Source organism: Rana temporaria, chromosome 1 (assembly GCF_905171775.1).
Source record: "Rana temporaria chromosome 1, aRanTem1.1, whole genome shotgun sequence".
In the NCBI taxonomy this organism is placed as follows: Eukaryota; Metazoa; Chordata; class Amphibia; order Anura; family Ranidae; genus Rana; species Rana temporaria.
In genome coordinates this window covers 93,021,771-93,036,309 of record NC_053489.1, presented here as the reverse complement: position 1 = coordinate 93,036,309, position 14,539 = coordinate 93,021,771, and the positions used below count along the sequence as shown (strand labels likewise).

General features: G+C 43.5%; 1 protein-coding gene across 2 annotated transcripts in view; it reads left to right on the top strand.

Moving 5' to 3' along the window:
- The window catches only part of IPO11 (importin 11), a 652,108-nt gene that overhangs the window by 414,963 nt on the left and 222,606 nt on the right, over positions 1–14,539 (top strand). For both annotated transcript variants that reach the window (XM_040340423.1, XM_040340415.1), the window contains 2 exons: positions 11,963–12,058; positions 13,678–13,791. In XM_040340423.1, coding sequence (XP_040196357.1) covers positions 11,963–12,058; positions 13,678–13,791 — 210 coding nt within the window. The remainder of the gene's footprint in view (positions 1–11,962; positions 12,059–13,677; positions 13,792–14,539) is intronic.

Here is a 14,539-nt window from a genome sequence, read left to right as displayed (position 1 = left end):
ATCTGAAGAGTGGGGACCAAGAACCCTCTTGAAGAGAGTTTCTTGAAAGGATGGACCTCGCCCCCGATAGTGGACCCTCCTGTGTCCAGATTAAACAAGCTCCACCATACCAGTGGAGAGGGCTCCCGCCTTCAAAGACCCTGCGGACGAGAAGGCTGAGGCGATCACCCGCAACCTGTACACGGTAGTGTGTTTGACGGTATGCCCAACCATAGTTGGGGCCCTGGTGTCTCAGACACTCGCGGAATAGGTAAAAATGCTGCTCAATGGGTTACAAGCGTCAGGCTTCCTCGAACGAGGTAGCCCTAGCTGACCTACTAGTACAAGGCCTAAAATTCATTTGTGTATCAGCCTTGGACACTATTCCTCTGCTGGCCAGAGCTTCAGGTCAGGCGGTGGCGTTACGCTGTCTACTTTGGTTAAGATTTGGTCCGCCAACCAATCTTCCAAGAAAGCCCTGATGGACTTGCCCTTTAAGGGCGACAGACTTTTTGGAACTTCCCTGGATGACATAATTAAAGATGCTACAGGAGGTAAGAGCACACTGCTCCCACAGTCCAAAAAGGAGAAGGAGCCACGCCGTAGGCAAGGGCCCTTCTTTACCGCACACAAGCAGTTTTTTCGTCCGCCCAGTACGGCGGTTAAAAGACCACAGGCCGAAAAAGCACCTGCTCAGGGACTGAGATGTCCCTGGTTTCGCAAACTCAACAAACCTGCAGACAAAGCTACGTCCGCATGAAAGTTTGCCCCCACCTATCTCTCGGGTGGGGGGACGTATCAGGTCCCCGACCGGTGGGTTTGCAAAGTAGTGTCTTCAGGGTACAAGATAGAACTTCTATCTTGCCCACCAAACAGATTTTTTTCCCTCCAACCGCCAACTACAACCGACTCGTCGGGAAGCCCTATTTGGGGCAGTTCAAGACCTGCTGAAACGCGGGGTGGTTATTCCTCTCCCAGTACAGGATCGGTTTCAGGGGTTTTACTCCAATCTGTTCATAGTACCAAAGAAGGAGGGCGTTCGCCCAATATTGGACCTTAGGGCCCTCAATTGCTTCGTGAAGGTACAAGATTCCGAATGGAATCGGTTTGCTCTGTTGTCACTGCCCTCCAGCCGGGTGATTTTCTGGCATCCTTGGACATCAGGGATGCCTATTTACAGGTCCCCATATGCCAAAGCATCAGAGACTTCTGCGCTTTGCAGTCGGGGAAGACCACTATCAATTGTGGCTCCCCCTTTGGCCGGGCATCGGCACCAAGGGTGTTCACCTAGGTGCTTGCCCCAATTTTCGCCCTACTAAGACAACATGGCATCGCTACCTGGGCTACTTGAACGACCTGCTTCTGAGGGCTGCCTCAGAATTAGAGGTGAGCGTGTCTGTAACATGTCAGACCCTCAGACACTTTGGGTGGCTACTGAATATTCAGAAGTCAGTAATGGCTCAGACTCAACGCCTAGTATATCTGGGATTGATTCTGGACTCCTCAGAGGCAAAGGTTTTCTTCCCTGTGGGAAAGTTGCAGACCCTTCGGGCTGCGGCGCGGTAGTTGACATCCCGGAAGGGTCGTCACTCCGGGCCTCATGGTTGCCTCCTTCGAGGCGGTACCATAGGCGCAATCTCACACGGGTGCTACAGAAGGAAATTCTGTCCATATGGGACAATCGCCCATCATCCCTGGATTATCAAATCAGGGAGAGCCACTTGGTTAGGGCTTCCCTTGTGTGGTGGCTGACCTCACCGGCACTTCTGTCCGGGAAGTCGTTCCTACCCTTTCACTGGATAGTCATCACGACGGACGCCAGCCTTACCGGTTGGGGGGGGGGGTGGAGTCTGGGGGGTTCAGGTGACCCAGGTCGCTGGTCTCCAGAGGATTCCCATTTACCGATCAATGTCATGGAACTTGGGGCGATCAGGCTGTGCCTCTCCACATGGTCTCAGAGGCTACGAGGGCGTTCAGTCAGGATCCAGTCGGACAACACCACGGCGGTGGTATATGTCAACCATCAAGTAGGAGCAAGTAGCTCGGCTGCAGCGTCAAAAGTCGCTCACATCCTAAGGTGGGCAGAAAGGAGCATACCGCCACTGTCGGCCATATACATTCCGGGTGTGGAAAACTGGCAGGCAGACTACCTGTGTCGCCAGATGCTGGACCAAGGAGAATGGTCTCTGCACCCGGAGGTGTTTCAGCTCCTTTGCCCAAGATGGGGCACGCCAGACGTAGATCTCCTGGCATCTCGACTCAATCGGAAGCTATTGAGGTTTGTGGCCAGGTCAAGAGACCCATGGGCGGATGCGACAGATGCGTTAGTGGCGCCGTAGAGTCAGTACCGGCTAATCTATGCCTTCCCTCCTCTAAAGCTCCTGCCTCTTCTGCTTTGCAGAATGGAGGCAGAGGGGATTCCTATGATCCTAATTGCTCCGGATTGGCCTTGGCGTCCTTGGTACGCCAATCTAGTGCGGCTAGTAGCAGACGTCCCTTGGCATCTACCGCTGAGAGAGGACCTGCTGTCACAAGGTCCCATACTGCACCTTGCTTTACAGTTACTAAGAGACCGGGGCCTGTCGGATTCTGTGATTCCTACCATGAGGAAGGCTAGGAAGTTATCCTCTAGGGGGATTTATTATCGCACTTGGAGAGCTTACTTAGCTCTTTGCGAGGAAATTAAGTGGAATCCACAGACTTGTATAGTGTCCAGAGTGCTGCTGTTCTTACAGCACGGGGTGGACCAAAATGCTTTCTTTAAGCACGATTAAGGGGCAGATATCTGCCCTGGCTGTTTTCTTTCAGCGACCCCTGGCGACTCACTCTCTAGTGAGAACATTTGTTACAGGGGGTTCGGCATGTGGTCCCTCTGGTCCGTCCTCCACTACCTCCGTGGGGATTTGAATAGCAGAAGCACCTTGGTGTCTACCGCTACAAGAGGACCTGCTGTCGCAAGGTCCCATAGGTCATCCTGCTTTACAGTCAATGGCTTTAACGCCATGACCTCTAGGTGCCTCAGAATCACCGCTTGAGAACATTAGGGAAGTTCCCTTGTTGACACTTTCTCAGAAAGTGGTCCTTTTGGGGGCTGTTATGTCAGTTAAGACGGGTTCTGAGCTGGCAGCCTTGTCATGAAAGGCTCCCTATTTGATCTTCCACAAGGATAAAGTGGTGCTGCACCTGCAGCCTTTTTTCTTCCTAAGGTCATTTCGACCTTCCATCTCAAGGAAGACATTGTACTGCCATACTTGTGTCCTCATCCGTCGAATCCTAAGGAGACGACGTGGCATCCCTTGGACATTGACCGAGCTGCGAGAATATACTTGTCTGTTACTGCTCCGTTCCGGAGTTCAGACTCACTGTTTGTTTCGGTGGCTGGTCCCAAGAAGGGCCCAGCGGTCTCTTCGGCCACCATTTTGAGGTGAACCCGACAGATCCTGATCAGGCTTACGCCATAAAGGGTCAGGCGCCTCCCTATCACGATGCATTCGACTAGGGCAATGGTGCCTCTTGGGCTTTCTGACATCTAGTGTCTGTTTCCCAGGTGTGTAAGGCAGCGACCTGGTCGCCCAGTCACACTTTCACTAAACTTTACAGGTTGATGTGAGTACATCTTCGAATGCTTCTTCGGCCACAAAGTTTTGCAGGCGGCTGTTTAGAGTTACAACTCAGTTGAGGAGCTCTGTTTTGTTTTGGGGTGAAGTTTAATTTTATGCTTCCCACCCCTCATTTTGACACTGCTTTGGGACGTCCCACTTTGTCAAGATTTAGGCTGTGTTCATCCATCAACGAAAGAGAAAATAGGATTTTATGCTCAACGTAAAATCTCTTTCTCTGAGTTCATGGATGGACACAGCACCCACCCCTCTCTTTTTTTTAAAGTTTGTACTGCTTGGTACGAACTGAACTGCTTAATGCAGGCTGAGAGGATATAGTCAGTGGGACCGCACCATGGGCGGGGCGGTTCAACTTTAAAGTTGTTAACACTTTCTGCCTAGTCACTCCTAAAGATAGGCTATTTCCCACTATGTCAAGATTAAGGCTGTGTCCATCCATGAACTCAGAGAAAGAGATTTTACGGTGAGCATAAAATTATATATATATTTTTTTAATCATAAATATATACAAAATATACAACATTTAAATTCCAAGTTTAACCCCTTATGGTGCAGTGTGTCCAGCAAGTGTTTTAACTCAAATTTATGATTCTTGATGGAATACAGAGAAATAGGAGAGGTGGTCATCATGAGCTTTAGCTCACGAAACGTGAGGTGCACTGGATCCATTTGCTGGAAACACCTTAAGGTATTTAAACTCGGAATTGGATTTATATCTTTTTATTTAACTTTAGATGTCTCCAATTTTGGTAAATTGTATATTTTGTATATATTTAAGATTCCCACAAAAACCCTATTGGTGGCAGTGTATGTAATGCTTATAATCTTTGTAATTATTGTCTTTTTTTATAAATAGGATTATTCTTGGATGCTTCTGATAATGTGTGGGAAGATAGGCCTATCAAGGTTACCAACTTCCTTGTTTTGAACGATGAATTCAACATGTGAATGTTTGACTATTATTGGATCGAATAATTGATTCCAGACGTGGATAAATAGTAATTTAAATGTGTATACTTGCAGTAACCTTTAGATGTGCTACTGTCTGAAGAAGGGCGCTGCAATGAGAGCCTGAAACTGTTATTTGGAATACATATGATATTTTTGACATGTTTGTCTTGTATTGATACTTCAAATAAAACATTTTATGTGCAGCAATCCCTTTGGACTTTCATCTATATATGGCCTGTGGTGTTGGCCTGATTGATATGCAATTAAAAAAGCCTATAGGGCTGTTCACCACACTTGATTTGGAGATTATATATATATATATATATATATATAATACATTTTTTTTTTGGTGTTTATTAGGTGTTTAATATTCACCCCACTATTTGTATTGGTGACCATTGTTACTGAAACAGAAAATATGAGGAAATCCAGCATGTTTTAGTTGTCATGAGAACAAGAGGCAAGGAGGACCTTCTAATGAGGTTACTTATACTTCTGGCACACACAGCAAAAAAAAAAAATATCCAAAATTAAAACTAAAAATAATTATGATTATGTTAAGGTGGGGTAATTAGGGAAAGATCCGCTTTCCAACAGAATTTCATGAAAATAACTTTATTCCAACCGTGAAGTGTGGTGGTGGAAATTGTATGGGTGGCGGTTGTTACGCTACTTCAGGGCCTTGCAGTTATCGAGTCAGTAATCAATTCTGAAAAAAACATATTTTTTTAATCTTTTTTAAATTATCTATAATTTTATATTTTTTTATGTGCTTTCCTCTTTTCACTTACAACTTGAAGGTTAACACCTTCTGACTTTTTTCTTGTCTGTTTGTGACAAAGTAAATGATTTTATTGTTATTGTTTTCAAACATGAATAAACTCAATTTGTTAACTGCATAAGCTGTTGGATACACTCAAATTGAATTTTTATTTAAATCTATCATATATGAATGATTTTCTCAGTTCCAGAAGTTAAACTTTCTTGTTTGTGAGCATATTATTCTGAGCATTAGCCAAAAGGCTGTTGAAGGTTTATCGACAGGTGCTGAAGGTTGTTGTATTTATTTATTATTCCTCTGATGTTTTACGCTACTCACTGGTCAGAAAAATTAAAGTGCTATTTTCTGATGAATATTTTGTTAGTGGCCACTGTATGAAGCTTTAGCAACAGAATTTGAAAGTACATTTTTACAAGCTGGTGACTTATCGCAGTCCTGCATTTTTTTCCCCGCGTTTGGTCTGCTATATGCTTTTGAAGCGACTGAGTGAAGAAAAATAGATGAAAGTCCTAAATAAGCAGCGCTGTAGTTGCTTCATAAAAACAAACTGTAATATTAAAGAGACCCTTACATTTTTTTCAGTAAAAAAAAAAAAAAGAATATGTGTGTATATATATATATATATATATATATATATATATATATATATATATATATATATATATATTATACACAGAATATACACTGCTCAAAAAAATTAAAGGAACACTTTGAAAACATATCAGATCTCAACGGGCAAAAATCTCATGCTGGATATCTATACTGATATGGACTGGGTAACATAGGTGTGCGCAGCCTATGGCATTAGGATGTGCACCCTTAAGCTCAAACACACATGTATGTGTATGTGTCTACATATATATGACCCCGACACATTGTTCTCCCTGCCGGCACAGCGAAAGGGAAGAGCATAAACATCTCTCTTATGACACAGCCGGTAAGAGAGAGATCTTTCCCATGTTCCTGCTGCTACACAGAACGATAACACTAATGCACATGGGGTGATTAGGGTGTGCCTGGGCACACCCTGTGCCCACGCCTATGCTGTTTAATGTGTTAGGAATTAAAGGATGGCACATCATTTGATGGAAATGAAAAATATCCACCTACAGAGGGCTGAATTCAAAGACACCCTGAAAACCTAAGTGAAAAAATTATGCAGCAAGCTAGTCCATTTTGCTGAAATTTCATTGCAACAACTCAAAATGGTCCTCAAGTGCTTGTATGCATGCCTGACAACATCAGGGCATGCTCCTATTGAGACGACGGATGGTCTCCTGGGGTATTTCCTCCCAGATCTGATCCAGAGCATCACTGAGCTCCTAAACAGACTGAGGTGCAACCTGGCGGCAGTGGATGGACCGAAACATAATGTCTCAGAGGTGTTTTTTTGGATTTAGGTCAGGTAAGAATGGGGGCCATTATTGTATCAATTTCTTCATCCTCCAGGAACTGGCTGCATGCTCTCGCCACACGAGGCCAGGCATTGTTGTGCACCAGGAGGAACCCAGGACCCATTGCACCAGCGTAGGGTCTGACAATGGGTCCGAAGATTTCATCCCAATACCTAATGGCAGTCAGGGTGTCATTTGTGTAGCCTGTAGAGGTCTGTGCGTCCCTCCATGGATATGCCTCTCCAGACCATCACTGACCCACCACCAAACCGGTCATGCTGAACAAATTTACATGCAGCATAAAGTTCTCTGCGGCTTCTCCAGACCCTTTAACGTCTGTCACATATGCTCAGGTTGAACCTGCTCACATCTGTGAAAAGCATGGGGCACCAATGGCGGACCTGCCATTTCTGGTGTTCAATGAAAAATGCCAATTGAGCTCCTCTGTGTTCGGCAGTGAGCACAGAGCACACTAGAGGACGATGGGCCAACAGGCCACCCCCATGAAGTCTGTTTCTGATTGTTTGGTCAGAGACATTCACACCAGTGGCCTGCTGGAGGTCATTTTGTAGGGCTCTGGCAGTGCTCATCCTGTTCCTCCTTGCACAAAGGAGCAGATACTGGTCCTGCTGATGGGTTAAGGACCTTCTACGGCTCTGTGCAGCTCTCCTAGAGTAACTGCCTGTCTCCTGGAATCTCCTTCATGCTCTTGAGACTGTGCTGGGAGAAACTGCAAACCTTCTGTCAATGACACGTATTGATGTGCCATCCTGTAGGAGTGGGACCGCCTGTGCAACCTTTATAGGGTCCAAGTATCGCCTTGTGCTACCGATAGTGAAACATACCCTAGCCAAATGCAAAATTTGTGAAAAACAGTCAGAAAAGATGAGTAGGGGAAAAAAAATGTCAGACACCTCCACCTGAAAAAACAATCTTGTTTTGGAAGTTGTCTCATTGTTGCCCATCTAGTGCACCTGTTGTTAATTTCAATTAATAGCAAAGCAGCTGAAACTGATTAACAACCTGCTCTGTATACACCCCTCCCCCTCTGCTACTTAACTGACCAGATCAATATCCCAGGAGTTCTGATTCAAAAGTGTTCCTTTCATTTTTTTGAGAAATGTATATCCATGCCTGCTTTTTAAATCTTGGGCTGCTGTTGCGCCAACTTGCTTATGTGTTTTGAATGTACACATTCCTTTTTGTTGGCACGTTTTAAGTATCTTAGTCTCTGCTATAGGAATGTGACCCATTACAAGTCTGTCCAGCAGAATGCCCACTCAAATGCTGCACTTTTTAATCTCTGCACTTGTGCTGTAAGTGTAGGGACCTGTTCAAATCACAGTAAAATAATTATACTAATTCACTTTGTGTACAGGAGCAGCCGCTTCCCAAATGTTACTTTGCTTTTGTTCACTTCAGAGCAATTTCACTTCAGAGCTTCTTTAAAACCATGAATATATCATTGTCCATCTGCTTGTATATTTATTTTACAGCTGTCATTAACCACTTAAGGACCCCTTCACGCTGATATACTTAGGCAGAATGGCACGGCTGGGCACAAGCATGTACCTGTACGTCCTCTTTAGCGCTCGCGACCCGGTCCGAAGCTCCGTGACCACTCTGCGGGATCCAGTCACCGCCGGTGTCCCGCGATCGGTCTCAGGAGCTGAAGAACGGGGAGAGGTGTGTGTAAACACACCTTCCTCGTTCTTGATTGTGGCAATGTCAGTGATCGTCTGTTACCTGATATAGGGAAAGACGATCACTGACGTCACACGTCCAGCCTCGTCCCCCTACAGTTAGAAACACATATGAGGTCACACTTAGCCCATTAAGCGCCCCCTAGTGGTTAACTCCTAAACTGCAATTGTCATTTTCACAGTAATCAGTGCATTTTTATAGCACTTTTCTCTGTGAAAATGACAATGGTCCCAAAAATGTGTCAAAATTTTCCAATGTGTCCGCCATTATGTCGCAAACACGAAAAAAAAAGCTGATCGCGGCCATTAGTAGTAAAAAAAAATATATATATTAATAAAAATGCCATAAAACCGTTTTGTAAACGCTATAAATTTTGCGCAAACCAATCGATAAACGCTTATTGCGTATTTTTTTTACCAAAAATAGGTAGAAGAATACGTATCGGCCTAAACTGAGCACATTTTTTTTATACAGATTTTTTGGGGATATTTATTATAGCAAAAAGTAAAAAATATTGAATTTTTTTCAAAATTGTCACTCTATTTTTGTTTATAGTGCAAAAAATAAAAACCGCAGAGATGATCAAATACCAACAAAAGAAAGCTCTATTTGTGGGAAAAATAGGACGCCAATTTTGTTTGGGAGCCACGTTGCACGACCGCACACTTGTCAGTTAAAGCAACGCAGTGCCGAATCGCAAAAATGGGCAAGGTCCTTAACCTGCATAATGGTCCAGGTCTAGTGGTTAAAATACAACTATGGAGTTTGGCATTTTTCCTGAATCATACCTACCTGGGTGGATGCAGCATCTGTCCCCCGCCGGCTCTAACACTGAGAACCAAGCGATCAAACATCGCTGATCGCTCAATTCTCAGAGCTCCCTGAGCAGAGAGCTGGTGACTGTCTACACTGTACCCATATGAAAATGTTATAATTCTTTTCACACAAATGGAGCTTATTTTTGGTGGTAATTAATCACCACTGGGGTTTTTATTTTTTAATAAACGAAAAGAGACAGAAAATTATGTTTTTTTTTCCCAAAGTTTGCTATAAAATTTTGCAAACAGGTAATTTTTTCCTTCACTGATATTCGCTGATGAGGCGCCACTGGTGGGCTTTGTTAGGCAGCACTGAGGGTCACTGACAGGCAGCACTGTTGGGACTGCACTGGTAATCGGGACACTGATATTTGAAGGACTCAACCATCACAGAGCACGCTGTCCACGTGATCACGGGTGGACGTCTGGGTGCCCTCCCAGCACAGTAAGCCGGGGCTGTAGCCGTCTTTGGGCTATAGTGCGGGCAGAATCTGGTTATGGAGAAAGAAATATGGTGGCATTAAGCAAATGGAATTGGAGTCTCATTTTAACTCAAAATGTCTAGGTAGACTTTAATCTGTACCCCAGTGTGGTGTATGTGGAGATTCTTAACTGCTTGCCGACCAGCCGCCGCAGTTATAGGACGGCAGGGCGGCTCTGCCGCGCTCGCCGCCGACGCTCGTGTCCGGCGGTCGCGATCACCACTGGGCACCTGCGATCGCTCGTTAGAGGGAGAACTGGGAGCTGTGTGTGTAAACACACAGCTCCCGGTCCTGTCAGAGGGGGAAATGACCTATCGTCTGTTCATACAATGTATAAACAGCGATTTGTCATTTCCCCATGTCAGTCCACCCCCTCCTTCAGTTAGAACACACCCAGGGAACATGATTAACCCCTTCCTTGCCCCCTAGTGTTAAACCCTTCACTGCCAGTGGCATTTTTATAGTAATCAATGCATTTTTATAGCACTGATCGCTATAAAAATGCCAATGGTCCCAAAAATGTGTCAAAAGTGTTCGAAGTGTCCGCCATAATGTCGCAGTACCGATAAAAATCGCTGATCGCCGCCATTACTAGTAAAAATATTAAGGAAAATGTCCCCTATTTTGTAAACGCTATAACCTTTGCGCAAACCAATCAATAAACGCTTATTGAGATTTTTATTTTTACGAAAAATGTAGACGAATACGTATCGGCCTAAACTGAGGAAAAAAAATTGTTTTTTTATATATTTTTGGGGGATATTTATTATAGCAAATAGTAAAAAATATTCATATTTTTTCAAATTTGTCACTCTATTTTTGTTTAAAGGCGCAAAAACTAAAAACCGCAGAGGTGATCAAATACCACCAAAAGAAAGCTCTATTTGTGGGAAAAAAAGAACGCCAATTTTGTTTGGGAGCCACGTCGCACGACCGCGAAATTGTCAGTTAAAGCGACGCAGTGCCGAATCGCAAAAAGTGGCCTGGTCTTTGACCAGCAATATGGTCCGGGGGTTAAGTGGTTAAAGAATAGAATGATTGAAATATAACTAAAATTACGTTGTCATCATACTGGCACTTAGGAAAGGAAATTTAAAATAGGTATTCATGTTTGCATTTGTTTTATCCTTTAGTCATTTTATATTATTTATATGATCATTTTCATTGAGTTGTTGTTTGTTTCGTTTCAATATTCTCACTCCTCTTTTCATCACACTTACACACGTTTTACTACTAAGCCAAGTTCTCTGGTGCTTCTGAAGCAAGTTACATGCTGCAAAGTATGACCGACAATGATCGAGATGGCAGGGGACAGGCAAGGATCAAGAGAGGCATGGGATGAATAAGGATTGAGGGAGGCAGGGGACAGTTAGTAATTGATAGAGGTAGGAAACAGACAAGATCATGGAGGGGCAGGCAGGGATGCAGAAAGGCATAGGACAGGCACAGATCAGGAGAGGCAGGAATCATTCAAAGATGGAGAAAGGCAGGGGACAGGCAAGGATTGAGAGAGGCAAGGAATAGATGAGAATCCAGAGGGACCGGGAACAGCTATGGAAAAGCACGGAATCGGCAAGGATACAGAAAAGCAGTACAGGCAGGAGACAGATTTGGTCAAACGTGGTGCATGAGGGGATTTGGAGACATAACAGAGAATTGAATAAATGGATTTCTTGATCATTCTTGAAAATAAGTCAAATGTGGAAGTTCCCTATGGCTGGATTCACACTTATGCATTTTCAGTGCTTTTTACATTTTGCAGATTTGCAGTACAGAATGTGTTCCATGGGAAACCATGTTACATAGACTGTAGTGCAAATCTGCAAAAAGCACTAAAACTGCATGGGTGTAAATCCAGCCTATGTCAACCACACAGAGATATGTATACAAATAATCAAATTTTCACACAGTTAGCACTTTCATGGCACTTTGCAGAATTAGGGTCATTTGTATGAACCTCAACCAAGACTGTGCATGCATGGAGTTTTCTTGTTTGGGTTTTTTCCAACACTCCATACATGCTGGTAGGTTAATTGACTCCTGTCTAAATTAGTATGTTTATATATACATATGGAATAGGGACCTTAGGCTATAAGCTCCTTGATATCATGGATTGGTAAGGATGCACAATATGTAAAGCATAAATTGTTGGCATTGTATACATACATGTAATAAATCAATAAAATAAATACATTTGGTTAATTGCATGGGTCTTTTTTTTTTTTTTTTTTAGGTGCTTGAGAATATCCTAATGGTTTACCCCGACGTTGGCCCACAGATGTTTCATGCCCTTTTACCCCCAGTGTTTAGGGGTATTCTTGAGGGAGAGGTAATTTCTTAATTATTTTATGTCTGTGTTGATGGCTTATTTATTTTCTGATATCACTGGCATTCTGTTAACGTCCTGTTAGTGAATATTTGTGACTAAAGCTTGCCCACATGGGAGGAAGGTATACATCAATATCTTTCTCTTATGGTTTCTGCCAGGGATAGATGGATACAACTCAAATTTCTGCATAAAGTGTACTATTCCCCTCAGTGTCTGTCTCCGATCTGTCCTCTGCTGGACCCCACTTGTCCCAAATGCAGAATGGAGCTTAGTACATTTCTACACATGGTTTTGTCCTGCCCCACTCTGCAGTCATTCTGGAGTGAGGTGGTGTCTGAACTTATTGGGGTGGTGGTACCTATGGACTTGTTAGTTCTTCCACGGGGTATTTGTGGCACATTGAACACTACCCAACATAAATGTTTGTTTTTGTTCTATGCGTTGTATTATGCTAGGAAATCTAATCTTCTTAATTGGAAATTGCCTGCTTTCCCTACAATACTACAGTGGCGCTCCCTTGTCAATCGGGTGTTGCATTTGTACAAACGTACTTATCTTGGCTGTAACTGCCCTAAAAAGAAATTCATGAAATATGGGGAGCTAGGGACCTGATGCTATGAACAGTTGACATATTCATAGAGCCGATCCATTGTCAGCCATACCGTCTACCTTTTGTTTACCCTTCTCCCTCCTCTCCTCCCCCTTCCTCCTCCTCTCCTCCCCCCCTCCTCTCTCCATTGTCAGCCATACCATCTACCTTTTGTTTGCCCTTCTCCCTCCTCTTCTCCCCCCTTCCTCCCCCTCCTCTTCTCCCCCTTTCTCCCCCCTTCCTCCCTCTCCTCTTCTCTTCCCTCTCCGCCCTCCCCCCCCCCCCCCTCCCCTCCCCCCCCTCCTCTCCCCCCCCCCCCTCCTCTCCCTACCCCCCTCCCCTCCCTCCCCCTCCTCTCCTCCCCCCCCCTCCTCTCCTCCTAAACCCCCTTCCCCTCCTCTCCTCCTTGAGACTGAGGCAGAGGTTCACCTTCCAGCGGGACAATGACCCTAAACATACAGCCAGAGCTACAATGGAGTGGTTTAGATCAAAACATAATCATGTATTAGAATGGCCCAAAGTCCAGACCTAAATCCAATTGAAAATCTGGCAAGACTTGGAAATTGCTGTTCAGACGCTCTCCATCCAATCTGACAGAGCTTGAGCTATTTTGCAAGGAAGAATGGGCAACAATTTCACTCTCTAGATATGGAAAGCTGGTAGAGACATCCCCAAAATACTTGCAGCTGTAATTGCAGTGAAAGATGGTTCTACAAGGGGGGCTGAATACAAATGCATGTCACACTTTTCAGATATTTATTTGTAAAAAAAAATTGAAACCCATTTTATAATTTTCCTTCCACTTCACAATTATGTGCCACTTTGTGTTGGTCTGTCACATAAAATCTCAATAAAATACATTTAAAATTTTTGGTTGTGAAATGACAAAATGTGGAAAATTTCAAGGGCTATACATTTTTTCAAGGCACTGTATAGTACATATGCACAATGATATTTGGTATGACAGATTCTATTTTGCGTTATTTGCTTTACTTGACTCTTACATTCTTCCAATATTTTTGCCTTACAGAGGTATCCAGTTGTTATGTCAACATACCTTGGAGTTCTTGGTCGTGTCCTGCTACAAAACAAAATTTGCTTTTCCTCGCTGTTAAATCAAATGTCACAGGAATGTAATCAGGAGGTGAGTATAAGAAAATAGTTTAGCACTTTGTCACTTACAGGCAGTTTAACAATGGGCTGCAAGTCGCACACATAATCATACTGCATATACTTTATTTATGATTGTGCAGTGAGTTCTACAACCCCAATTCCAAAAAAGCTGGGGCGCTGTGTAAAATCTACATAAAAACAGAATGCAATGATTTTAAAATCTCATAAACCCATATTTTATTCACAATAGAAAACACATAAAATGTTTAAACTGAGAAAATGTACCATTTTAAGAAACATTTTGGAAACACATCTCAAAAAAGTTGAGACAGGACAACAAAAATCTGACAGAATAAGTGGTACTACCAAGAAAGCGCTGAAAGAACATTTTCCAATTAATTTGGTTAATTGGCAACAGGTCAGTAACATGATTGGGCATAAAAGGGCATCTTAGAGAGTCATAGTGTCTTGGAAGTAAAGATGGGCAGAGGTTCCAATCTGTAAAAATCTGAGACTAAAAATTGTCAAACTGTATCAAATTAATGTTCCTCAAGGTAAAATTGAAAAGACTTTAAATATATCATCATCTACAGTACATAATATCAAAAGATTCTGAGAATCTGGAGAAATCTCTGTGTGTAAGGGACAAGATTAAAACACAATATTAGATGTCCCTGATCTTCGGGCCCTCAGACAGAACTGCACTTAAAACAGCATGATTCTCTGATGGCTATCACTGCATGGGATCATGAATACTTCCTAAAATCGCTCTGTTCACC